This window comes from Melanotaenia boesemani, chromosome 19, assembly GCF_017639745.1.
Source record: "Melanotaenia boesemani isolate fMelBoe1 chromosome 19, fMelBoe1.pri, whole genome shotgun sequence".
Taxonomy (NCBI): Eukaryota; Metazoa; Chordata; class Actinopteri; order Atheriniformes; family Melanotaeniidae; genus Melanotaenia; species Melanotaenia boesemani.
In genome coordinates, this window is record NC_055700.1 from 15730990 (window position 1) to 15757195 (window position 26206).

At 41.4% G+C, this 26206-nt stretch overlaps 2 protein-coding genes across 3 annotated transcripts; one reads left to right on the forward strand and one right to left on the reverse strand.

Annotated features, from left to right (window-relative positions):
* Positions 1-365: 365 nt before the first annotated feature.
* On the forward strand, positions 366-4386 carry car15 (carbonic anhydrase 15). The gene is made up of 8 exons (XM_041969184.1): positions 366-701; positions 817-846; positions 2068-2244; positions 2333-2478; positions 2592-2684; positions 2768-2834; positions 2926-3086; positions 3196-4386. The coding sequence occupies exons 1-8, from the start codon at positions 650-652 to the stop codon at positions 3418-3420; spliced, it is 951 nt and encodes a 316-aa protein (XP_041825118.1). The 5' UTR covers positions 366-649; the 3' UTR covers positions 3421-4386.
* A 5047-nt stretch (positions 4387-9433) lies between these two features.
* Positions 9434-26135, reverse strand: setd1ba (SET domain containing 1B, histone lysine methyltransferase a). 2 transcript variants are annotated; one of them, XM_041970147.1, is made up of 18 exons: positions 26053-26135; positions 23584-23735; positions 23240-23338; positions 22673-22943; positions 21818-21939; positions 20317-21420; positions 18104-18841; positions 17322-17495; positions 17147-17240; positions 16846-17057; positions 16671-16752; positions 16201-16587; positions 14836-16119; positions 14427-14593; positions 14182-14307; positions 13916-14035; positions 11750-11887; positions 9434-11656 (listed from the first exon to the last, which is right to left on the reverse strand). In XM_041970147.1, exons 2-18 carry the CDS (start codon positions 23719-23721, stop codon positions 11483-11485), a joined length of 5430 nt encoding a protein of 1809 aa, XP_041826081.1. In that variant the 5' UTR covers positions 23722-23735; positions 26053-26135; the 3' UTR covers positions 9434-11482. The 2 variants fall into 2 exon arrangements, with proteins under 2 accessions (XP_041826081.1, XP_041826080.1); XM_041970146.1 differs by lacking the exon at positions 26053-26135 and adding an exon at positions 23969-24452.
* Positions 26136-26206: the final 71 nt, after the last annotated feature.

A 26206-nucleotide genomic window follows, 5' to 3' on the forward strand; every position in this document is an offset into this window, starting at 1 on the left:
TCATAAGCCAGCAGACAGAGCAGAGATGGTGATACCCAGCTGTCTGTGAAGAAAAGAGGCTTTGTTTGCAGAATAACTATTCCTGGATGGGAGAGATGTGACACTTGACGCTGAGCTGTTTAAGTCTAAACTTATGACTTATGAGGCAATTGGAAATAAAACTGGTTTTACATGTTAAATAGAGGATTTAGTTATTTTCTAACCTGTTCAGTTTTTCATATTGTTACACTTGTGTAACCTTAAATAAGACTGCATTCATTTATATTTAGTGTGTCTCTCACTGTGGAATATTAATGTGGAGAACAATGACAGAAATTAGGATCAAAAGAGAGATGAAGATAATATTTACATTTTCCATAACCAAAGTCATATATATTCTGTTCAGCCTGCTCACACATCCTCTGACTTTCCCATGAGATGAATAGGTCTTGTTACTAGTCACTGGGCATCTCTGCTGGGGGGGGTTGAAGCTGTCCGTTGCATCAATGAGCCTGTTGATCAGAAAAGACCACTAGACTGGTAATGACACAGTTCACTGATCAGCTCAGGAGAAAATAAAACCCAGCTTTCACCTTCTTTCCTTCTTAAGCAGGACGTTGATGCTGATTTTTCAGTCTACCTCAGATACTGACACCTGTCTGGACCAGCAATGATTTGGACCACAGCTCTCCTGATGATTGTCGCTTGGTGTGCTGCTTCAGGTGAGGGTTCTCCAATTAAAAGGTTAAAAAAACTTTCTATTAAATTGTTTGTGGTCAATTTATTGTAAAAGAAAAGGGAATTCTTTGTCAATGCTGCGGTGTTTATATGTTTCAGAGGACTACTGTTACAACGAACCTCACTGTGGTAAGTAGCCCAGTCTATGAACCACTTTTATTATTATTTTTATTATTTTAATATAACATCAGCTCTAAAATAACCCAGTTGGGGCACTGACTGTCAGTATTCAGATTTATCTTTAATCATAGATGTAAATGAATCCATTTTATACAATCAGACTACTTTGATGGAGTTTTGAAATTAATTAAAACAAAGGAAAGACAATAAAATTAAATTACACACAAAATATAGCCCAAAAACCCAGTTATGGGCACCCTTCTCTAATTGGTATAAGAACATTTGACAACAATGAATTCTTCTAAACATTTCTTGCAACCATTTTCAGAGCTTCTTATCTGGTGGTCGTTTCTTCTGTTTAGTGCGCAAGTGTTTTCACATTTGCAGGATTGTGTTTGAAGTTGCAGCTCTCTTGAGATACATCAAGTCATTATCCAGCTAAAGAATCCAAGAGCTTTACCCCAAACTGAGCTTTTCTATGCTAGGTAACACTTTTCTCGCAAAGCAACTCCACAGCATGATAAAAGCTCTGCCTTGTTTCACTGTAGGTAGGGTTTCATTTCTTTAAACCAATGCATTTCATTCCCAAAGAGCCTTGACTCCCTCTGTCCTGACTACATAATCTCAGAACCATGGTGGCTTTGAATACATTACTCCTACCTTTTGTCCTTTTCTTTGAATAGTGGGGTCTTCCTTGGCCTACTTAGCTTAGTGTGCAGTGTACCGTGTACCCTGAAAATACCTCCTAAGAGTACTCCAGTTCTTGCTTGAAGTTCTTTAGATTTGTTGAGTTTTTTCCAACAATTCTTTTCTAACTTCTGCAGAAGTATCCCTTGAATTTTGCTCAGTACATCATCTTAACAGTTTTATGCATGTTGGTATTTTGTAGACTTTTAAATATTTTCTGATGCACACAGACGAGCATTGTGAGGTAGGCAATACTGGAAACAATCTGCTCCTTTTCATACAATAAAACCATCATTCATTAGTAAAATCAGTCCATGTGACCACTGGCGTCTTTTTTCATTTTCTTTCTTGCCTAAACGTTTTCAATGTAGGTGCCAATAAGTGTATGAGAAGATTTGTACCAAAATACTGTAATTTTACAGAATGGGTTCATTGATATTAATTTCTGAAGATATTCTAAATCCTGTACTCAAGATTCATGGGTGTCAATAATTCTAACCATCATTGCATTTGATGCTTCTGTGATTCATTTTTCTTCACCAGACCCTTATGCATGGGGAGACTCTTTCCCTTCATGCCACCCTTTACTTGAACTCCATCACTCTCCCATCAACTTGGACCATCACATGACTAGAAACGACTCCCTCGGGCCTTTGCATCTGGAGGGTTTTGACGTGATCCAATCAGGTCACTGGACACTCACTAATGATGGACATTCTGGTGAATACACTGTATACAGACAGTACAATCATGGATAGCATTGCTGCCTCTTTTATGTTGGATCTGACATGTTTGTCGCTGCTCCCAGTTGTGCTTCAGGTTGGCAGCGGCATGGCAGTGAGTGGTGGAGGACTTCCAGATGTTTACTACACCATCCAGCTGCACTTCCACTGGGGAGGTCCAGCCACTAACGGTTCTGAGCATACAGTGGACAGACGCAGATACCCAATGGAGGTACAGTATGGTCAGTAGACAGCTTTACACTGTCACAGAGCAACTGTTCTTGCAGACGAATACAGTGCACATCTCCCTTAATATCTCTGTGCTCTTATTTGACTCTTTCCTAGATGCACATAGTCAATATGAAGTCAGTCCACCCAAACATGTCTGCGGCTTTGGACGATCCAACTGGGATTGCTGTTCTTGGCTTCTTCATTGATGTCAGTTGTCATACTTTCCTTGCATTTTTATTTATTTGCTGCATTTTTGTATAAAACTGTGCTAATTAGGTCTGCTTTTGCAGGTTGTTTATGCAGACAATGTGCACTTTGGACACATATCCCAAAAACTGTCTTCTGTTGCCTATAAAGGTTAGGAGAGACAAAGAGATTCCACCTCTCTCTTCCAATTTATGTTACTTTTAACTATGTTCTCATTATGATTGTACATGCTTCTTTAAAGGCCAAACAGCTAAAGTCAAACCCTTCCTGCTGATGAGCCTTCTACCAAAGCACAACATGAGTCAGTATTACCGGTATTATGGCAGCCTCACCACCCCACCATGTTCTCAAGCCGTTGTCTGGACTTTGTATGAGGTCCCCATCTACATCTCATGGTCCCAAGTAGGTCTCTTTACTTGTTTATAGTATCTTTGAGAAAAAGAAAAAGGTTTTCTGACTTCTACTTGGAAAGAAAAAGTTCATGTATATTTTCTTTAAATTTTCTCCACAGCTGGCTCAGTTTACCTCACAGATCTTCTCCACAGAGGAAGATGCAGAGCAGGTGACACCTCTGCAAAACAACTTCAGGCACATCCATCCCACCTTCAGTCGCACCGTATCTGCCTCGAAAGATGCCAAAATCCTCAGAGGGACATCAGGTCAGCCCCTCAGGTCAGCAGTATCACTGCATCTGCTTCAGATCATCTTACTGGGAAGCTTCATCCCTGGACTTTAGCACTGTAATGCCACATAACACTAAAAAAGAAGTCATTTCTTTACTCTAAGAATGCTGTGCTCCCTAGATTTATATAGCACATGTAGGAATGTTACAGTGGGTTTCTCTGTTCTAGGGATCAAATTGTATTTTATTCCTTTGAAATATAACAGAAGGGTTAACAAATGTAAAGACAATACTGAACTGGGGAACATGGTTTGTAAGAAGGTTAATTTTACAATTCATTGAACCCAAAACAGTATTTAGATGAAGTTCGGTAACCATATAAGTTTCTTGTTTGATCATGAGGTACACTGGAAATTTATACCAGCAAATAGTGAATATAAAAGGAAGAAAACTGTGAAGTAAAGTACTGTAAATGTTATTTAATGATCCATGAGTCTACAGTTATGTCATGACTAAATTAGCACTTTGCTAACAGTCTATGGTGACATGAAGAGACGTGGGTTAAAATTATTTTTTGTTTCGTCTTTGCAACCATTTATATATGCATCTATAACCCAAAGGCATGTGCACTCATTAAAAAAAGGTAAAATGCTAACATAAATGGTAGGTTTTGTTTGTTTATTTTATTATTTTTACTTTTGGTCAACATTGTATGTAACCCTTTATCTTTATATGTTTGATCATTAGATGTAGTATTGAACAAATATTTTAAATCAGTGGTGGTAGGAAAAAAAAAGGATAAGATCAAATATGACCCATTCCTGAAAAAGCTGGTCTTTATAAAATAAAGCTAAGTCATTTACCCTCTATATGCGGATGAAAGTTATACAAACACCATGTGTGTAATGTTAAGACTGAGAAATTTCATTGCATTAAAAAATATTAAACTATATATGTGAGAATTTCAAACTGCAACTGTCGTTTGTCAGATACCAAAATCATTCCGAGTGCTGTTAAAAGAAGTGGATCATTTTTCCAGTAATTCAAATTGAATACTACATAGGTTTTTAACATATTTAACAAATTATTGTGTTTTGTTTTGATTTACATTTGGAAAAAAAAGATTCTCAAAAAGACATTATTTCACCATGATACCAACATCTCCACCTCACAGCAGTGTTAGGAGTCTACATCTGGACACCTTCACAGAATCATAGCAATCATTTATACTTGCACAGACTTCTCCCTTTTTGTGTAATTCTTCCTACAACAACAATCCTTTTCATGAAAGACAGTTGGACAGGAAAGAAATATACAACTGATAATATACATCTTAATTTACCTGTTTCAGAATAATTATATTTTGGATTCTGACCGATCTGCAAACTCATGTTCATTGAAATGAAATGGAGCCATTTTTGATGTTGTCATCGCCTGTGATGAACAGAGACCATTAGAATAAAGTAATAGTTACTGAGTCGCTCCTACAGCATCCATCAAGCTACATTTTCACTTGTGTGTTTCTGTCTCGGAGTGTTTGTCTAATTCCAGAAGCCATCAGCATTGTGGACTGAAGTATGCAAACAGGATTAAAATGAAAAATAAACATTTGCAAATAAGAAAAGTAGCTAAATGCTTCACATGTGTGTTAAAGTTCACAAACTTTCATTTGAAGTCTATCTCTTGGACCAGTTGGTGTACTCTAACAATAAAAAGTCTCATTCTATAAGATGATGGTTTCTGATGGTTTTTGTTTTTTTGTGTTTTTTTTTTTTCTTTTCATTTTGTAGTTGATTAAATGACCTTTCTTCTCTCTGTATCATTTCCTGTTTGATAAGATAAACTAATCATGCAAAAAAAGCCTCAGTGAGTTGTAAATCTGTGGCTAAGGTGTGGGCAACATGTCTTGCTGAAATAACACAACCAAGCCAGCTCAGACAGGTGTTGCATAGACGTCAGTAGGTGTTCACCAATATACAGAGGCATGTAAAAATTTGGGCAATGAGGAAAGGCACTATATGTTCAGACAAAAAACAAACAAGGATGAAGATGAGAAGATGACAAGAAGATGGCATCAGGAATTTGAATCCTTAACACACCTTAAGGACTGCATGTCTTTTAGCTGTTACAAAAAATTATAATAATACCAAAGATGATGCTCAAACTTTTGCTTTACTGAACAAAGGATGAACTTTTTTCTAGACTGTACTGCCATACCATACATTATGTTCAAAAACAGTAGGCCTCGAGCTTTGAACAGAGCTGGAAAGATGACCAACAAAACAAGAAGGCACAGTTGGAGCGATGTGGTCCGACCAATCAGATCACTCGGCATGGAGGCGTGTGCTGCACTGTTTGTGTTCATGATATGTATTAAGCAGATGGAGATGGGTGTGATTTGGGCTCCCATGCTGCCTCTCCCAGCCCTGCCTCTCTGCTTGTGGTCACACCATCCTCCTCCTGTCACGGCCTTGGGGCACACACATTCACACACACACATAGACTCACACACAGATCTCAGTGTAAGCCTTTTCTCTGGGGACTGTGACTGAATGTGAATCCAGGGATTGGTGAAGATAATGTCAAGCTGCAGAGTTTCACTGCAGCCAAACATGGGATTACCAATTCATAACAAACAAGTAGTGATTAGCTTGTCTTCCAAAGCAAGAATGAATCAAATTCCACTCTCAAATCAGTAATATCCAATGCTGAGGACACACCATAACTGGATGTTAAATTAGTATTTTCTTATAAAGATTTGTGAGCTTTCAATGTTTCCTGAGAGATTCTTGCAGCTAAAGGTTTGGTTGTTTCAAGTTGTCATCATTCCCACCACCCGGAAGTTTAAACCATTAGAACATGGATCAATCAGTTGATAGAAAAATTTTAACTATATTGATCATTTTTCTTTGATCTGACAATTACCACTATTTTTTAAACTTATACTAAACACTCAACCAATTAATTTGCTGATTAAAAAACTAATCAGTTAAATCAGTCATTAGTTGCAGTTTGATGGAACAGTTCAAAGGGAGCTCCACCTCAGCCAACTACATCAGGAAAACCAGTATTCTAAGTACTTTTACATATAATTTCATAAGTTATACATTTTATAGTACAGATGCCATACACTCACTTTCCACTTTCATTAGGTGTACCTGTTCAATTCCTTTTTAACGCCAATAGTTAATCAGCCAATCACATGGCAGCAAATGAATGCATTGAGTTAAGCAGACCTGGTCAAGACTTGCATAAGTTTAAACTGAGCATCAGAATTTGGAATGAAGGGGATATAAGTGACTTTGAATGTGAAATATTTGTTGGTGCCAGACAGATTGGTCTGAGTATTTCAGAAACCGCTTATCTACTGGGATTTTCACATACAAAGAGGAAATATCCAGTTAGCGGTAGGTGACTAGATGACTAGACCAAAATGCATTCTGGATGTCAGAGAATAAGTACACTGGTTGGAAACGATAGACAACAGTAACTCAAACAATCACTGGTTACAAGCAAGGTATGCAGCCTTGAGGCAGATGAGCTACAGCAGAAGACCCCACTGGGTACCACTTCTGTCAGCTACAAAACTGAGGCTGCAATTCACACATGGTCAACAAAACTGGACGTTATTTGAAAAATGCTTCTTTGTCTGATGAGTTTCAGTTTTAGCTGTGACATTCAGACATTCTGGTAAGGTCAGAATTAGGCACAAACAACATGAAAGATACACTTTGAGCCTCTTGGTATCAACTGAACCTCATTTAAACACCACCCACCTGAGTATTAATGTTGACCATGTCCGTCCCTTTATGATCACAGTGTATCATCTTCTGACAACTACTCCAAGCAAGATAATGCATCATGTCACAAAGCTCCAATAATCTCCAACTAGTTTCTCAAGCATAATAATGAGTTCACTGTACTCCAACAAATCTATATCCAGTAGAGTACATTTGGGATTTGGTGGAACACATTTGTTACAACAAGGTGTAACTAATAAAGTGAAAGGTGAGTTTGTATAAACATACTCTCTCTCTCATATATATATATATATATATATATATATATATATATATATGTACACACAAAATAGACACCACTGGACAAGGGATGCAAACAAGGCACTGTTGGAATGCTACTACTCTAGTAAAACTAGTGAGCAGGGCTATATGAGGAGAATGTTGAATGTACTGTATGGATACTTTGATACCTACATTCTACACTGACATCAAAACAACTCGTAGCTCAGTTTTCCAACATCCGCAAATTGCAACTGTTATCCCAGTTAGAGACTGAAGAGATACTGGAGACTGGACTGGAGAAATGTGACCTTATGGTAACAAAGAGAGGGAAGATAGTCCATACAGAGGGCATTGCACTCCCAGTGGGCAGAATAACAGATGCTGAGGAGAGCTACAAGTACCTTGGAATACCATAAGCAAACGGCAACCACAAAGAAGCCACAAGGAAAGCTGGCACAGGTAAATATCTGCAACGAGTAAGGCAAGTCCTGAGAAGTCAGCTCAATGGCAACAACAAGATCTGGGCAATTAACAGCTATACCCTGCCAGTGATCAGATACCCTGCTGGGATACTAAGCTGGTCAAAGGAGGAAATTCACACCACAGATGTTAAAACATGGAAGCTGTACATGGAGGATTCCACCCCAAGTCCAGTGTCCAGAGGCTATACACTGAGCACAATGAGGGAGGCCAAGGACTAGTGAGCATCAGGGCTGCTATCCAAGATGAAACATCCAAGATCCATGAATACATCAGAAAGGTGACTCCAAGGGATGAAGCACTGTGTGAATGCCTCAGGCAAAGGAACCTGGAGGAGAATGAAATGGAGGAACCATCATGGGAGAGCAAGTCCCTGCATGGGATGAACCACCGACAAATAGCCGAAGTGGCACATATGAACAAGTCCTGCCAATTGCTAGAGAGGGCTGGACTGGACAGCACAGAGGCGTTACTCATGGTAGCACAGGAGCAAGCCTTGAGTACCAGAGCAAACAAAGCCAGACCACACCAGGCAGGACCCCAGGTGAAGGCTGTGTAGAGGCCCCTGAAACAGTCCAGCACCACACAGCAGGCTGCAAGATCCTGGCAGGCAAAGAATACACAGAACGCCAAAACCAAGTAGCCGTCATAGTGTACAGAAACATCTGTGCAGAGTATGGACTGGAGACCCCTCGGTCATAATGGGAAACACCTCCCAAGATAGTGGAAAATGAGAGGGCTAAGATCATGTGGGACTTCCAGATACAGGCCGACAAAATGGTGGTGGCTAACCAACCAGATATTGAGATCATGGATAAGCAGCAAAGAAAAGCCGTGGTGATCGATGTAGCCATCCCCAACGATGGAAATATCATGAAACATGAACACAAGAAACTAAAGAAATACCAAGGACTCAAGGAGGAGCTGGAGAAAGCCTGGAAGGTGAAGGCAGTAGTACCAGCGGTCATCAGAGCACTGGGGGCCGCATCCCCCACATTGGAGAAGTGGCTCCAATAGATATCTGGAGAAACATCAGACATCTCCATCCAGAAGATATGATATGATCAGCTAAGATACTGCATAGGACACTCAAGCTCCCAGAATTCTGGTAGAGGACCCGAGTTTGAGATGAACAGCCACCCAGCCTACCCAGTGCCCAGGGGAGATGGGAAGGTTGGTGAGGGAAGTTTTTTTATGTGTGTGTATGTGTGTGCACACACATGTTGACAAGTGGATTCTAAATGAAAGATTAAGCTTAGTCTGTGGTCATCAGTTTGATTCTTGTCTTTATGATGCACCAGTTTCAGCAGGAGACAGATCTGTGTGGACCTTTTATTACCTGCAGCTGTCACACTGGAAGATTAATGGTGGACTGACTCAACAGAAACTGATCAAACACATCCCGGTTGCCTTTCGTTCTACAATAAAATCCTGGTAATCTGAGATGGATCACATGACCCTGCCAAAACACACTGATTACATTTTGTAATTTATGAAGATTTGGTATCAGTGTGAGCTCTTTTGAGACAATTATTATTTTTATTCAATCTTTTTATGTTGTTGTGTTATGTTGTTTTTGTCACATTGTGCATACCATCTTAATGAAAACAAAACCAAAACTAATATTGATGGTTGTATGCAAAATTGCTTTATTTATTTTTTAAATTTTTTATACATTTGTCATATAATAAATAGACACGAGAAACCGGCTGATGCTTCAGACGTCATCCCATGCCGATTCTGCACCTTTTTTTTTTAATTCTCCACACCGCAAACAATTTTTCATAGAATTTACAACACAAAGTTAAAAAAAAAAAGAAAAAAAGAAGCTTGACACAAGCTGAATTTCCTGCTACCAGCTCACCAGCTGAGCTGTGTTCACTTAGCAAATCCCAGGGAACAAATATATATAGTATTCACAGTTACATTATTTACACATTTTAGGATTACAACGCAATGGGCAGAAAATGAAGACGTTTCTACAAGAAACAATCTTTCAAAAGGGAGATGGAGGCTTTTCCTGTACACAGTGGACCTTTTCCTTTAAATAAACAACCCTTTTAACCTTCAGATTCCTTTACAGATCCCTGAAAATATTTTAAATACTCAGTCTTTTGTTTAAAAAAAAAAGGAGAAAGAAAATGCATTTAAAAAAGTGTTACCTCTTTGAAGATAAAAAAAAAGCTTTAGATCGCCTGTACAACTAATCATATACAATATGAACATCAGTGGTGAAAAAAAAAAAAGGAAAATCTCCATTATTAATCCAGGTGAGTAAAAAAGCAATGACTGACTTGGTCTTTGAGAGGGAACTGACTGGTGTAAAGAGGGTATGAAGCAGAAGTGCAAGCCTTGAGTGCTTTCAGTATTCTTTCTTTTGTCTTAATAAAATATAAAGAAATAGCAACCCTTGTGTAAGGAGGTCAGAAGAGACTATTCAATGACGCTGCAAACATTAAACACTGGTACAAGACAACAAGAGTTAAAGAGAAACATATGAGCACACAGATATCAGCCAGTCATCCTGGGTACAAATAAAGCAAGTCAAAACATCAAACACCCCAAATAGGCAGAAAGTCCTTGCACATGCTTGTTATAACACAGGAACAGACATCAGCCTCATCAGATTAAAGAAATAGTTTCACATTCGTATGGCACTTAAAATAAGAGATAATAATAACTCCTCCGAAGCTGAAAACTCAGATTAGCTTGCTGCTGCTCAGTGGATGAAGACAGGATGTGATTTTGCTTCTGTTTTCTTACGGTGCATGATTAATTCTGCTTGCAGCCTACAGGGGGCGGTACACTCACATTCTCAAACCATCACGAAACTATCATCTCAATTGAGCCTCATTCACACTGAAGCACACACATAGTGTCTTTGAAAGGAGAAAAAAAAGCATGAAGAAAACTACCAAAATAAACCGAAAAAACAAAAACAAACAAACAAAAAAGAACACTGGAAAATGATTAATGCAAATTCTGCACCTCATCATAACCTTTTGCATAAACTAATAGGAAGCAGCATGATCCATTTTTAGCTCGTGGAAGTTGGAGAGTTGTTTGAATATTCCAGGTTTTTGCAGCATGATTTAACCATTTTGTGTTGCTCGAGATGCTTTGTTTTAGTTTGATTTCAGGGGAAAGTGATGCAGAGGTAGCAGCGAGGAACTTCGCTGTCCTGCCACCTGCTGCTGGATGGAAGTCCTCCCCCTCCCTTCCACCTTGTGGAGATTTGTGCGTCTCAACAGTGTTTGTAAGCAGCTGAACATGTGTTTCTATTGTTTTGTACCACATGTGTGGATAAAGCTTATGAGAAAAATGAGAGAAGGTCTCAAGATTTTGCACAAACCAGAATGGATGTGGAAGGACTCATGTTGAAATACTGTCTAATGCTGAGATGAGAGGAGAAAATGCTGCACCAGCAAGGTGTGTGTTCACACAAAGAAAAACCATGCGTTTTCCCTGTTAAGAGCACCATAAATCGTAAACAATCTAAAGTTTAAAGTATGGAGGGTGCCGTACAGGTAGCTTAGCTCTATCCAGGTGACTCAACACCTTTCCTCCTCACTTAAATCCATTCCTCCTTGTCCAGGTTCTGGCAAAAAGTCACAGAAACTTAACAGCCAGTGCTTTTCCACCACATGGGAGATTTTTCTGACCTGGACTGGACGTTAATTAAGCGTTCCCCTGCAGTTCTCTGCCCCACACAAACATGGGATCTTCTCGTCCTCGATGGGGAACTTGTAGTCGTAAGTGATTTCCTCGTTGACATTAATCTGCTGTCTGGAGTAGATCACAATCTTCTTCTGTGACTCCACTGTGATGACTTTTGCATAACAGTTAGGCTGCAAGGAAAAAACGAAACAAAACTTAAATAAGAATACTTTTTTTTCCCAAGCTTGGATTTTTACATGGTACTAATCCTGATGTTGCCTTACATTGCAGCTGTGGTTGATGAAACGGGCAAAGTTGCCACACTTGGTAGCATCTATGATGGTGTCGTGGTCTACCCGGAACATGTAGCTGCTACCAATACCCTCCTCTTCATAGCGCTTCTCTCTCATGTCGGCAATCACCTGTCAGGGAAGATTGTCACTTGTTATATGATGTAATGAACAGATCACTGGATTATTTGTTATTTTTTTTACTATTGCTTGTGTAAAGTTATCTGGAGTAAAACTTTACTGGATGAAAAGGAACACGATGGAATTTAATGTTGTGACATTGAATAGAATTAATCAAAACAATGCCACTGTGAATGCAGGCTGCAACAGTGGTACAACAAAATATTAATGTTTGAGATTTATTTTTGGCCATTTACATCTAAGGCCAGCGAGATCTGGTGCTGTTTAGATATAGTGCAAACATGTGTCCAGGGTGATCTGATCACACATGTGAACGCATTCAGACAACACAATGAGGGCGTTTACATGCACACCAAAAATCTGATCATTTCTGGATTACTTGAGTTATCAAATAATTCAAGTGATCATGTAAACAGCACAATCTGATATCCATTATCAGATAACACAATTGAATTATGAGAAATCTGAATTTACACACCTAGATTTCTCTCCAATACTCTGATATCTTTGTGCATGTAAATCCATATATACAATTTATTTAGTGTTGTACATGTGCAAAAGAATCCTTTAACAGAAGAAGTTAAAACAAAATATGTAAAAAGGAGGTTAGAAAAGACAGAAGCTAACCAGTCGTAACCCAAGCAGAACAAAAGAAAAACAAAACGTGCAGCAGCGGGACGCAAACAAAGAATTATTTATGGAACGAGGAGGAAACAACTTGCACGCTCAAAGAAATAAAGACCCTTGATATTCTCCATCTCCTTGATGGCTATATGAGACCAGACTCGCATGAGCTGGAACTTTTTATGGGCAGCTTATTATTGAGCTAAACGGGAAAATAACACCAGCGAATCAAAACTTAAAACATTTTTTGATGTGCTAATGTACTCTTGGGTCACAGACCTTTATCTATTTAGACGGGAATAACGTAGATATGGGCTTTGGCAAAGTAAATGGTCGTCTAACCCAACAGACGATTCAGCCTCATCGTTGTCACCAGGCATGCATGAACACCACTGGTTAAGTTTGTTTTCCCCTTGGGGTGTAGATTTAACCTGAATTATGTTTCATATGTGAAGTACAGGTGGGTGTGCACATGGCAAACAAAGAATCAAAAGTACAAAGCATTTGTTTATGTGTGACAATTCCTCAAACAAGTAAGGCATTCGAACGCTGGCTATTTTGCTGACTTATTAGTTCCCACGTCTAGACAACGGCAAGACAGTTGGTGCTGCCATGTTCAATGAAAACTGGATGTTTTGAAAATAACAGGAAGTGACATCACCACACATGTACGTCTTCTGAAATGAATCTGATAATGAACTCATAACATTAACAAAGACTTTTAGAATATTAGACATTCCGAAGTGCATGTAAACACATCAGATCAGATTATTACAATTGTTTAAATATTCCCAGATATCTGATTTTGATGATCATGTAAATGGGTTGAGAACACATACAGACCCAGGATAGTTTGGGACGCTTGAGGCCACATTCTCAGAAGAATGTGAATGCATGTTGTCTGGGCAATTTTGGGGATTCTGCAAAAATAGCATGCACTTGTTGATGCATCTGCAGCATTGTAAAATTGCAACACCGGGTGCTGTAATCTTATTTTAGCTAGCTAGATAACAAGTATGTAAAAACATCTTTAGCTTGATTTAATCAGAAACAGGACAATAAATTGCTCCAGTCAGTGTTGTTTTCATTTCTTCTTATATAGACCAGATATGAGAAGCGTATTCCTCCTCTTCTTTCTGGCAGAATAGGAAGCTAAGTCCATTATCCCTTTACAGACAAGAATGATCCATTTTTATATACAGTAGGAAAATGATCACTGAGACACCCAGTATCCAACAATCAGGATGCATGTTAACATCAGGTCTAAACAGGAACACAGTCTCAATGAAGATGGGAGTAAATGAATAATTTGTTTAAAAAAAAAAAAAAAAAAAAGCAAACACTTGTTTAGACATAGAAAATCTATTTGGCACAAACCAGTCAACCATATCTCACCTGTCTGATGTTCTGGCCCACGTACTCAATTACCATCTCATCTGCAGCAATTGGCTCCATAGCAAACAGACCCCACTCGTGGATGTGTGATTTACAGAATCTGATCTTCTTCTTACGGAACTGGTGGAGACCAAAGTACCAAATTAATAACGTAATTAAAAAGTTTACAGTATTTACAAGAATAAAATAAGACTCCTTTTTTATTACTGTTCTTTAGTGTGTACCAAATTTCCCACCAGGCAACAGTAACATTAACTTTGGTTTACCTTCAACTGGTTAAACTTGAGCAGGTCACTGTCGCATGCGAACGATGACAGCAAACGTCGTTGCTCTGACCGGCGCTCTGAGCCAGCTCTGGTGGAGGCGTGGACCTGTGCGGGAATACTCATACCCTGCACAGATGACAAGTTCACACACAGGTTAACACGCTCCAGTGCCTCTGTTTCCTTTTTAAGTCAACTGTATTCAACCTAGCAGCTAACTTAGGCAATTGCAATCTGTCTTCTTTTACCTGTGTGTCCACCGGTGGCTCCTCTGACTGTAGTCGTGTGCTCTGTAGATACTTGATCTTGTCCTTCTTGTCAATTTTGTAATATCCCTCACTTCGCGCACAGCCGGTTGTGTGATCCCTCATGCCATCGTCTCTCCTCTTTTTCTTCACTCCAGGGATGTTGGTAGGTGCAGGGAAGTCAAGGAAGAAACCAAAAATAGCAAAACCTCTGCAACTCAATTATGAAGAGTTCCTCTTTTTTACCAGCAGAGGGCGCTGATCTTTGATGTGCAGCAATTTTATTATGACAGAAAATGTTTTAATATATCAAACTGAACTAATTGCCTTTTTTTTCTAGACTGTTGGGATGTAAAGATAAACACAAGTGACACTTTGTATAAATGAGTACATGTTAAGAAGTAAAGGATATGAGGATGGTTGACCCAGAGCGTGTCATTTAGCCAGTCATTGCCGTTATCCTGCTGGAGCATCTTGTCATACGTGATCTGCAGGAGCCGTATGTCCTCCTCATCTATACCTTCATTCCAGATGTCATACAGAATGGTCATCTCTTCAAATTCAGAGCGTGGGCTGAAAAATGACCGGGGTGGTGTGGTTACGGGTGACAGGCTGCCCAACAGTATCTCCTCCCAGCACCGCCGCGTCCTCCGAGCCGGCTTCGTGGCCACAGGTGCCTCCTCTTTATAAGAGAGGAAGCCATCTTCAGCAAGTAACATGGTCTGAGGGTCTCCTTCTCCTTCCCGGAAGTCCAGGCTTGGGTGTTTGGGTGACTTAGCAGACAACATTTGTATTGATAAATCTCCCAGATGTGCTTCCTGAGAAAGAGCTGTGGAATCAGAGGAGAGCTCTAAAGACTCATCCTCTGCAGACGAGATCTTTTTGCCTTTGGGTCGTCCAGGTTTCTTCTTTGACAGGGTGGTGTCTGATGGTTCAGAGATGTCTACAGAGAGACCAGTAGGTAGACCTTCAAGGAGGCTGGCTGAATGCTCTGTGCCAGCTGACAGGGCCTGGTTTGGCACGGTGTTGATGGGTGGCTCTTTAAAAACTGGTCTATCATCGAGGCTGTCAGAGGATATGTTCCTATTAAGTGCCAGCGCTGTGGGGTCAGGGAAGACAGGGGTGAATGTTAAGTCTCTTCCTGGAGTACGAGGGATTCCAGCACTAAGAACTGGGGACTGTGCAGGGTAGGAAAATGGACTACCGGGGATGTGAGGGGAGCTAAGCAACAGACTGCTACCTGTTAGAGGGGCATCACTACCAGGTGTGATGGGCACGGTGTCAGTGCTCTGGGATTTCCCCAGACCTCGGGCACGCTCCATCAAGTCCCTGCCCGGAGTGCGAGGGATATCCTCATCTGTAGGGAGCCTGGGCCGCTGGGGGAAGTCAGGCAGGGGACCAGTGGGTGGGTGGAGGAGGGAACGACCTTCTACTGTAGGGTGAGGAGGGAGGGGGAGGTGAATTAAAGATGTGGAGCCTGATTTGGGGACAGGTGTGTTTGGATCTAAGTGGGAAGCGGTTAATCGACCAGGGGTGCAGGGTACTTGTTCAGACTCTGCTTTACCTTGGGGTTTAGTTTCCCGGTCACTCTCAATCAGGGCTCCTGTGGGAGTGGGTGGCCGAAGGTTTGCTACATGCTCCAGAGGTTCAGACTTCACTATGATGTTGCCATGGACATGGATGTCTTGCCCTTTGACTAAAAGACAAGAAAATATATTTCTTTAAAATAATCTCCAAGATAACACATTTTATATCAAAAGTGGGAGGAGACAATCACCTGGGACACCTTTAACTGATGGTGGCTGTAGGTCCTCTACCTCCTCCTCCTTTGGACTGGGAGGCCTGCGTACAAACTTGGTACTTAGCTCTTCCCTGTCCTTTGACTCCTCCTTGATCTCCCTGACTGGTCCTGTTGGAGGACTTGGAGGTTTGACGTCTGCATCCCTGTCCTCCTCATCAGAGGATGAAGATGAAGAGGATGAAGAAGAGGAGGACGAATCTGCATCTTTGCCATCCTCTACATCTGTTGCTTTTGTCTCTTTTTCTTCCTCCTCTTCCTCTTCTGAGCTTAACTCGTACTCAGAGGATGAGCTTTCTGCCGAAGAGTCTGAACTTACTGCTGAGGAGTCTGAGCTGGCTTTGGAGGAAGCTGAACTCTCAGCTTCTGCAAGCGACAAGGCAAGAAAGCATAAACAACAGGAACATAACAGGAACCAACCAGATGCTTGTGTAAGATATTTGAAGTACCATCATCAGATGAATCTGAGGATGCACTGCCACTGGATGAGTCTCTATCCTCTTCATCATCACTCTCCTCATCACCACTCTTCTATAAGTTGACCAGACAGATCATAAAAAACAATTATTGGTAGGGAAAAAAGACAGAAACCTCAAATATGTTGTATTTCAGGACTGAGCAAACCTTGCCCGCCGAGAGCCTGTCTGTAGCTTTCACTTGATCTGGCTCCTCATCCTCCCTGTCAGACAATGACTCCTCCTTTCCTGATGTGTCCGCCTCCTCCTCTCCCTCACTGTCCAATTCAAGTGGTCGCGCGCGCCGTCGTTTTGCTGATGTGCCGTCGCCATCCATTTTGGAATCATCCAAAGGGAACTCAGCTGCATCTCGATCCCGGTCTGACAGAAGTTTACCACCCAGAAAATTAGGTTTTTGAAAAGGACTGCATAAGTAGAGCATCAGATTTGTTTTTACAGCTAAGGGTTACCTTCATCCTCCAACTCGTCATCCACAGGGGTGGACGGTCTGGCTCGTTTACTGTCTCCTGCTGCAGCAGCCTCAGGTGGATCCTTCCTTTTTACCTGTGCACAAAAGCCAACTTTTCAGCACTCACCTGGGGCAAATACTCTCTTCCCCATGTTTAGTGAAAATGTAAATCTTACCTTGAAGGAGGGTAAGCGAATGGCTCCTCGCAAACCAATTCCAAGACCCATTCCCTCGTAACCAAGCCCTTCACCCTTGTTCCAGTTTTCAAGCAGACTGGAACCAATCGTCTTATTGGGTTTGGGTCTGTCTTCTTCTTTTACTTCAGCACCCTTCACTGGAGTCAAAGTTGTCTGACAAAAACAAAAAGAAGAAAAAAAATTTTTCTTACAGCTGGAATGTTTTTAAAAAGAACCTGCTCCAGATGCAAAAACAACTCATAAGTTTCCCAAATCAATCATTTTCAAACTGCTATTCAATTAACTATTAGAAAATTATTAAAAACTCCCTTTGCAGGCTACAAAAGAAGACGTCTTGAAATTGTCTGTGTAATCTAAACCAACAAGCTAAAGCTAAACAGTTTAATTTTCAATTAAATAAAACAAGCAGCAACAAATCCTCATAAGCTAAAACCTTGTACATTCAAAATCTTCCCTTGACAGATTACTTAAATGATTAATTAGCAAAATGGTTGACTTTACTAAGTGAAATTTTACCACATTTCAGCGCAATTTGCATTAATAGCAACAACAAGACAAGTCAGCTCAGATAAATCCATTGTGGCACTACTTAGTTGTGACAGGTGCCATACTATTAATTCAAAACTCTTGGCTGTACATACAAGTTTGACCACAAAGAGGCAAATCAGCTGTAGCTACACACACATATTATGGTCTGCAGAAAGGATTAGGTAGTACATGAATGAGTGTTACTGATTTCACTATGATTTGTTTTCACTTACCTTTGCTGAATGTTCCTTCTTATCCCACCACTCATCGAAAGCTCTGAAAGCCACCACCTCAACCATTTTGCGATTAAGGTCCCTCTTCATGATGGCCTTCAGCTCTTTGACAATGACCAGCAGCACGCCATCAACAGTGGCCTTGTGGGGATCCTCCTTCTTTGTCTCATACCCAGGAGGAGGAACCGTTGGATTGAACTTTGGTAAACTGGAATGCTGCCACTGTTGATCGAGTGCTCCTGTATTAGCAGGTGTAGCACCCATAGAGAGAGGTGGGTAGGGCCCCCCAAATGGCCCAGATGCACCACCATCAATAAAATGAGGGTATGGATAGGGCCCTCTAGTCTGAGCCATACGACTCAGCATCTGTTGCTGCATTTGGAAGGACATGGGGACCGTGCTCCAGTGCTCCCACCGTAGGCAATTCATCAGCTCCATTTGCATCAGCGACATCATGCCAGTAGGGTAGTGACCCATATGTGGAAGCATATGGGGAGGCACTCCAGGGTGACCAGCCAGGTGAGGCACGGCAGAGTGAGGGGCCAGGTGAGGATGCGGGATGGGAAAACCGGCTTGGTGTTGTAAGGGGTGGTAGCCAGCAGGGTGGATGGGAATGGTCTGCATTGGGGATACTGCAGAGTTTACAACAATGTCCTTGCCACAGTCTCCACTGGTTATTGGTGCCCCTGGCATCTCGTCATCAGAGATTTCCATATCTTCTCCTGACGACTGATGCCCCTGTATGAAAAAAGTACAACCTGTCAAACTTGTGTACAATCTGTGTAATCATCTGCCATTACTTTGAGATCAGGTCAGCTACTTAACTTACTGTTATCTATATATTTATTTCCCTATGTTTTTACTGATATTGTTGAGGATTTTCACAGGTTCAAACACAGAGTCAAAAAGATGTTTGCAAATGATTGATTTTCCCCTTTGGGCGGGGGGGGGATGACTGCTCTGTTTTGAAAAACAAATGTTTCGCCAACCGAACATATATGTTACATGTCGACAAAAAAGACAAAAATAACAGACTAAAACAATAGCAGAGATGTGTAAAGGAAAAGTGTTGCCAACCAGCAATACTTGACTGCTTTTGATATTCATGGGTGAGGAACATATTTCATATGTCAGTGCCAGAGTGAGAGCTGACACCTTGGTACTATCTCTAAATGAGTGCCGCAAATGACTTCAAACCTGATCTGAGTTCAAAGTTTTGTATGCCCACAAATTCAGTCAAACACAGCTGACCCACGTCTTTGGTCAGAGTGTTTTCCAACAGAGCTGTTTGTTCAGGCAACTTTGTGTCAAGAATTATGCAAGATTTTAACATCAAACACACATCACAATGAAGTCTCTTCTGTTGTTGAATATAAGAAAGTGATCCCCGTCACAACGGCTGGAGAAATTAAACTAAGCACAGTAAACTCAGAACGGGAGGGGCATCGCTACCCAAATGACCCGTTTACACTGTTTGCTTTGTGATAACTTGGAATATGAGAACAGAGACGCAATCCTGCCTGTCAGGCTCAGCCAAAACCAGGAAGTGAGGTGCTGAATGGGGCCAACAGCCAAACTGTTTTCCTCCATGTGCGTGTGTGTTCGCAGTGAGTGTTAGAAAGAGGAAACAATACCCCTTCATTCTGCAACAGCAGAATGACTCGTATTTCTCCTTTCAAAGCAGAAAGCAAAATGTACAAATACAACATCACTGTACAATGTTTTATCATGAGATCAGCTTCTTCATCTCTGTAAAGGAAATTTTCATTTCTCAGCAAGTTGTATATCATGCAGATTGTGTTTTTGTTGTTGGAGTTGTGACTGCTGTTTGATTTGTGTTTCTTTCAGTAAAGTAGCAACAAACCGCTAACAAGTAGCTACCTTTATAGAGAGTATTTGTTTCATTTTCATGCATATGCACGTTATAAAACTTCTGGTACCGCAGATAAGAGCTGTTGCTTTACAAACATCAATAAAAACAATGAGAGGTTTTACTACGAGTATTATCTCAATCTGAAACTACACCTGACTTCCTGTGTCCCCTGAATAACTGTCATTCACAGCTGCACACATACCATCAGCACCACAGTACTACCAACTAGTCAAAACTTTAAGAGCTGATTACAGCAGCATCTTCTGCTGTCTCTTGAAAAATCAAACATAGCTGAAACATTTCAAATGTAGTTATTTTCAAATACGTGTCTGTGCCTTACCGTGTCCATTTTATCAGTGGGAGTATGGCCTCGAAAAGGTCCATCTTTGAGGTCATTGTTGTTTGCCTTCTCATGAACAGGAGAGCTTATTCTCTTAATCAATGAGGCAGTTCCAGTAATGGGCTCGTCATCATCCGAGTCTGGCAGTGGTGTCGGGCTGATATCCTCCAAGCCTGTGCTAGAGGGACGGGAATTTGGCTGCCCACCTTGAGAACCGCTGGGGTAGGGTGGGATTGGTGATAGCTGAGAGGATGAGGAGGAAATGGGACTTCCCTCCATTCGCACCTCATTGTCCGAGTCTCGCTCCTCAAGAAATGGCAGCAATTTTGTCCTTTTTTCCTTGAGAAGCATTTCAATGCGGGAATCCAGGCTGTTACGCTCTGGATCCAGCACCGGTGAGCCTGGTGAGGGGCAGCCCTCTGGTGTTTGAGGAGGAGGGGTAGTCGGATGGGGTACGGGTTCTGGTGGCGGCTCTGGGATTGGAGGAGTTTCTGGTCTCTCCTTGATGGGTAAAAAGTCTGTGGCAGCTGCCAGTGGTGGCTGTGGTGGTCGGAGGTACTCACCCTCCCTTTGGGCTGGGTGATGGAAAGCTGGCTCTGATGGGGGGAAGGCAGGAGGCAAAGGAGCCTGGTAGGGTGAAAAGGCTGACTTAAAGTTAGGCGTTGCAGGAGGAGGGGCAGTGTAGTTGAAGGAAGGGGTTGATGGTGGAGGTTCAGGTGGGGTGAGCTGGTGTAGTTTAAAAGGAGCTTGTTCAGATGATGTGCTTCGATACATGTTGCTGCGATATTGAGGCCGCTCCGGTCTGCGGTTGTACGCATCCTGGAACTTACTCTCGTGTCTGCGAGACTTGTAGCTTCCGGAGCTTTCAGGACGGCTGGACTGATACGCAGGTGTGGACTGCCGACTGGAGTAACTGGAGTCTTGAGAGAAAGGTGTTCCTGCCTGGCGTGGGGTGTGAGGGGTTCCCTGGGACTGAGGCGTGTCCTGCCTTAGGCTGGAGTAGCCTGTCTCCAGACTCAGAGGGGTTGTGGAGCTGCTGGATGGCAATGCTCCTCCAACAGCAGACAAGCTGCTCTCCGATAACCTGCGGATGGGTTCGCAGGCCTGTGAGGAAACAAACACAATGGAGATCAATCCTGATGTCACAAACAAACATTCATTCTATGTAAACCCTGAAAACTGTCATGCTACAAAGCCAAAGTGCAAGTTTCAATGACTGAGGTTCAGACCACAGTCAAAGGTCTGAATAGCATCATTGCTGCACAGCTCTACCTCTTGTTGCACTAGTAACATAAATGACAAATTATGGGTAAGCTTGGTTGACAAACTAGCTTATTTCTACAAAGCAAAACTACAATTCAGTAACAATACCCACATGCAATGGAACAAAATCATAATAAAAAATGTTTCATGCTAAGTAGCACAATTAAGAGAGTGACTTTAAATTAACTACAACACTATGCATATTGCTGAAAGTTATTATTATTATTATTATATTTACCAGCAAAGCTTCTGCCAGGCTCCGAGGTGAAACTTCTCTGGCTTCCTCTCCACCAACAGGCAGCGTCCGTGGAGTATAGCTGCCATTCATCAAAAGCTGGAAGTATCTAAGGCGATTCTCACCTGCAGAACAGTAAAAATGCATCAGTTTAATGTCAGGTTTAGAAAGCAGGCTTAGGTGATGGAAGACCATTAAAAGTGATCACAAATTACTTATGTCTTATTCGTTGTCTAAGAATATCAAAAATGAACATTTCTGAAAAGAAAGAAAAAAGTGTGAACTGTTTTCAGTTACTGTAGTCACACAATGATTTAACAGCTTAAAGCAACACATGTCTGCATATCCAACACCATAATTACAAAAACTCTAACCCTCTAAATCACGTTTCCTTTCACTTAACCAGCACATGTGCAAAAATCTAAAAAAAAACAAAAAACAAAAAAAACACTCCATCATATTAAAAAGTATTAAATGATCAGGTTTGCAACTATAAAGAACAACATAATTACTGACTTTAAAAGGACTTTTTAAAAGTGCCTCTACTGATGCAAACTGAGGTGAAGAGAACAGATTGGTTTGTGTTTGTTTGCAGGTCTGAAATTATGCACAGTGGGAGTACACAGCAGCGTCAGCTCCAGGCTTGTGGGAACGGACTCATTTTCAATTAAATTCAATTATCCCACGTTTCCAGGCAACGAATCTAAATCTGAACACGTGACTGCTGTCACCCTAAAAATTCAAAACACGTAATTATAACCTTTTTAATATTTTTCTGCCGATGCGTCTGGTAACTGATGGACTCTGCACAAGCGCAGCTAGAACGTCTTCGCTCTGAATGAATGAATCACTGTTTACCTTTTGGGTCCAGCTCCACGTGGATGATGTTTCCCATCACAGACGTGTTGTGAAGCGACTGAACAGCCACCTTGGCTGACTTCACGGTTTCAAAAACAACTTTGGCTATTCCTAGGTGCTTTTTGTTCTTCGGATTGTACAGGATCTCAACCTCCTCGATCTCTCCGAATTTTTTGCACATGTCGGTAAGAAATCCTTCTCTGATGTTGTCGTTTAGCCTGGCGAAAGTCACCTCTTTTGGAGGGACCGGGCCGATGTAACACTCGTCGATCTGGGAGAAGAATGACAGGAGTTAAGGCAAAGTTCCGCCGGATTAATGTTGCAAGATGTGGGGCAACAGTTGACAGCTGAGACGAGAATAATGATGCTTGAGAAGTGTTGAATTAATGCGTTAATGTTACAAAGTCCTGAAATCAAAGCATGCATCGGAGCAGATGGTAGAATCAATCTTCCGACAATCACTCCACATCCTAAACTTGACAGGGAGGGGGGTGTGTCTGCAACTTCTGACAGCACATCTTCTCCATAAGGAAAATTTGTGAATCAAGCTTCTGCTCCTGCAGATACCTTAAATTTCGGCACCGGCAGGTCCGTCTCTTTGTATTTGGTCCAAAGACGACCGATCCTCGGGTCCCGGACGATGTCCACCGGTGGTATCCCGGGGTTCTGTAGGAGAAAAGGGGGGTCACACAATCTTGTTACACATCCCACCAAGAAACTTCACAGAACTAACTTGTTTCAAAAGTAGTCCTGTAAAATCCAGAGGAGGTTTTTGATCAGAATTAAGACCTCCGACTCGGTGTTCAAGATGCTGAACATGCCCGGCAACACGGGCACATTGTAACATATCATGGAGGTCGGCTACTCGGTTACTATTGTAGCCGTTTCGCCGCGTCAAAGGCGGCACTTACAGGCATGCTGAAAGTCTGTCCATCGTAGCGGTACAGTTTGTGCGATCCCTTCTTCAGCGCCGGGTCGATTATCAACTTGTAACTTCTCCAGTGGTGACTCCGCTTCTCCGCCGAGCCACAGACGGGATGACTGTCCATGCCGTTCGCCAAACCTGAAACGGCAGTCAGCGACAAGGAGAGAAGAGCTAACGTTATCGGCAAGCAGCGCTAAACACGGTCCTCTTGCCAGCCCCGAACAATTTTAAAATGCCTAACGCTACAGATGCATGACTTTGGTGGTGGAGGGAACCCCTGTGATAGCGAAAATGGGATCTAGCGTATATCCCACTTTCGGAAAACAGGCATTAGGAGGACTGGAGAAAGAGGAAAAAAAGAACAAGCTTACTTGAACTCTGCTTTCTGCCATGGTCTTCGTTCAATCTGTTCCTCTCCCCTGGCTTGGACATTGTTCGTCCGATCGAGTGTTTTTTTAATTGACGAAAAGATGAAATCGCTTTCCTTTTGCCGTTTACATTACATGATTTAGCTTGAAGAATACTGCCTCCTTTTAGGCGAGAGCCAGCACATATTGTGTGCCTCTGGTCTGTAGCTGCTGTCTCTCCCACAATACACCGCTAGGCTTGCCCACCCCCTGTGCTTGTCGCACTTTCGTTACAAACTTGCCTCACTTTCCATCGGTAATGTAAATAAACAGACACTTTCCATGAAATTGAGGTGCTCAAGGCCGTTTAAATGGCAATAGCGAAATTAATACACAGACTTACTTTAGAAATAGTGACAGTTTAGTGTCCACAAACCCCTGAATAATTTTTGTGGAATCTGCCGATAGCATTTACCTAGCTGGCAACACAAGATAGACACAGGGGGTAATATCTTCTTAACTGCCTCGAAAAGCTAATGAAGCTGATTTGGTCGCGAGCGTTTGTTCAGACGTGTGGCCGTTTATAAATTCAGACACGTCGGGACTTATACGAATATGACTATGCTAGAGCTAATAGCTGACAGTTAAAGTTAAATTTGTTGCAAAGTAATTGGACTTAAATACCAATTTTGTTTTATTAGCTGTTAAAATTAGCTGTTTGTCTCGGGTTTGCGACTGTTGGAATGCGGCGGTTTGTTTCAATACATCGACAGTTAGTCCAGTCCAAACCAACAAACTATAGTGTAGGTTCTCGGGTTTTAGCTTATAAATAATCGAGGAGGTGGTGAATTACACAGTATAAAACCAAAGCTGTTTTTATTTTTTTATTTTTATTTTTTTTTTTATTATTTTTTATTATTGTTTTGACGAACTGCTTTTTCGTCGAGCGAACTGGGTTTTGTTTGACATTGCCTGTTTGCAGTGATCGGGCAATTGGCTGGTTAACAGCAGTAGCTCAACGGGCCAATCAGAGCGCAGCAGCAGTGGAGCTGTCTGCTATTAGAGGCACGGCTCAGAAGTCCTTCAACAGAGAGCAGGGAGAGGGGGCTGAGCGCTCTCGGCAGCCATTTTCCTTAAACAGGACTCAATGGCCTATATGGGTTTCCTTTGTTCCAAAAGGGATCTAACACTTGATTTCCTCATCTCTTACGGACTATGATAAAACTATGATTGCTCCTTTTAAAGGATTGAGAAGATGGAAGAGAATGTGCTGGATGTAATACCCTGACATTTTGAACCTTTTTTCCTCTGCCTGGAAACCATCTTTGTCTTAACTAGGTCATGGCACACCCATATAATAGTATTTATATTTCTTAAGTGAAAAGAAACCAAATATTGTAAATAAACAGCTTTATGATTTTGGAGATGTGTGATAGAAAATCCACAGTTAAAGTGACAAAATGTTGGCAATGCACTTATGGCCTTGTAGGAAATGAGTAGCAATGAGTAAGTTCAATTCTTTTATAATTAACAGTTTTTACAATTGAATAATATCAAATGTGAGGCATGCAGTTAAGTGTTGGTATGTTGTCTCTATATTTCTATTGAGCTATCATGAGATTAGTCACATAAGTTCTGTAATAGCCAACTATATTCATAATGTTCACTGCATGCTGGTGTATAAATATACTGGGTTTGTACCACAGTTCCAAAGCAGGCCATGAATAAACTAATGGTCTATTTATTATAGTTAAATGTGCTTTTACATTTGATTTTTTTTAGTGTTGAATGATTACCCTTTTGCTTTGATTAATGACTTTAAACACTTCCTCTCACAACAGCAAGATGGCTTGGCTTGTGCCCTGTCCTGCAACAGTGGAGACAACGTCAAGCACGGCCATTTAAGAGGCAAATGCGTCCAAAGTGTAAACGCCGGCTTGACCTTGCCTCAAGGGTACATTTGAATATCTAAAGAAGTCCTTTCAGGTAGACTCGCTTTCCTTTTTTTCCTATGAAAAAAGCACATCTTCTACGACGACTTAAAACACAAACAAAAGAATGTAAGAGGAAACAGATGCAGGGAAAACGTCTGTTGTGAAAATATTTACCTCAGTACATTGGTGAAATGCAGTTAACAGGCCTATACGCAGGGACAGGATGACTGCTTTCAGCTCCATCTTCGGATCCTCTATTAATGGCATTTATATGGGTCAGGAAAGCGTCCCCTGAAAAGGAAGGAATCCATTAGCACGACAGCTCTTT

Coding starts and splice junctions, on each gene's coding strand:
- car15 (XM_041969184.1), top strand. CDS start 650: ATGATTTGGACCACAGCTCTCCTGATGATTGTCGCTTGGTGTGCTGCT. Junction 702..816: donor CGCTTGGTGTGCTGCTTCAG/GTGAGGGTTCTC, acceptor TATATGTTTCAG/AGGACTACTGTTACAACGAA. Junction 2,245..2,332: donor CACTAATGATGGACATTCTG/GTGAATACACTG, acceptor CGCTGCTCCCAG/TTGTGCTTCAGGTTGGCAGC.
- setd1ba (XM_041970146.1), bottom strand. CDS start 24,029: ATGTCCAAGCCAGGGGAGAGGAACAGATTGAACGAAGACCATGGCAGA. Junction 18,842..20,316: donor CCACTGATAAAATGGACACG/GTAAGGCACAGA, acceptor TTTTTCATACAG/GGGCATCAGTCGTCAGGAGA. Junction 14,594..14,835: donor GCTCTGGGTCAACCATCCTC/ATATCCTTTACT, acceptor ACTTCCCTGCAC/CTACCAACATCCCTGGAGTG.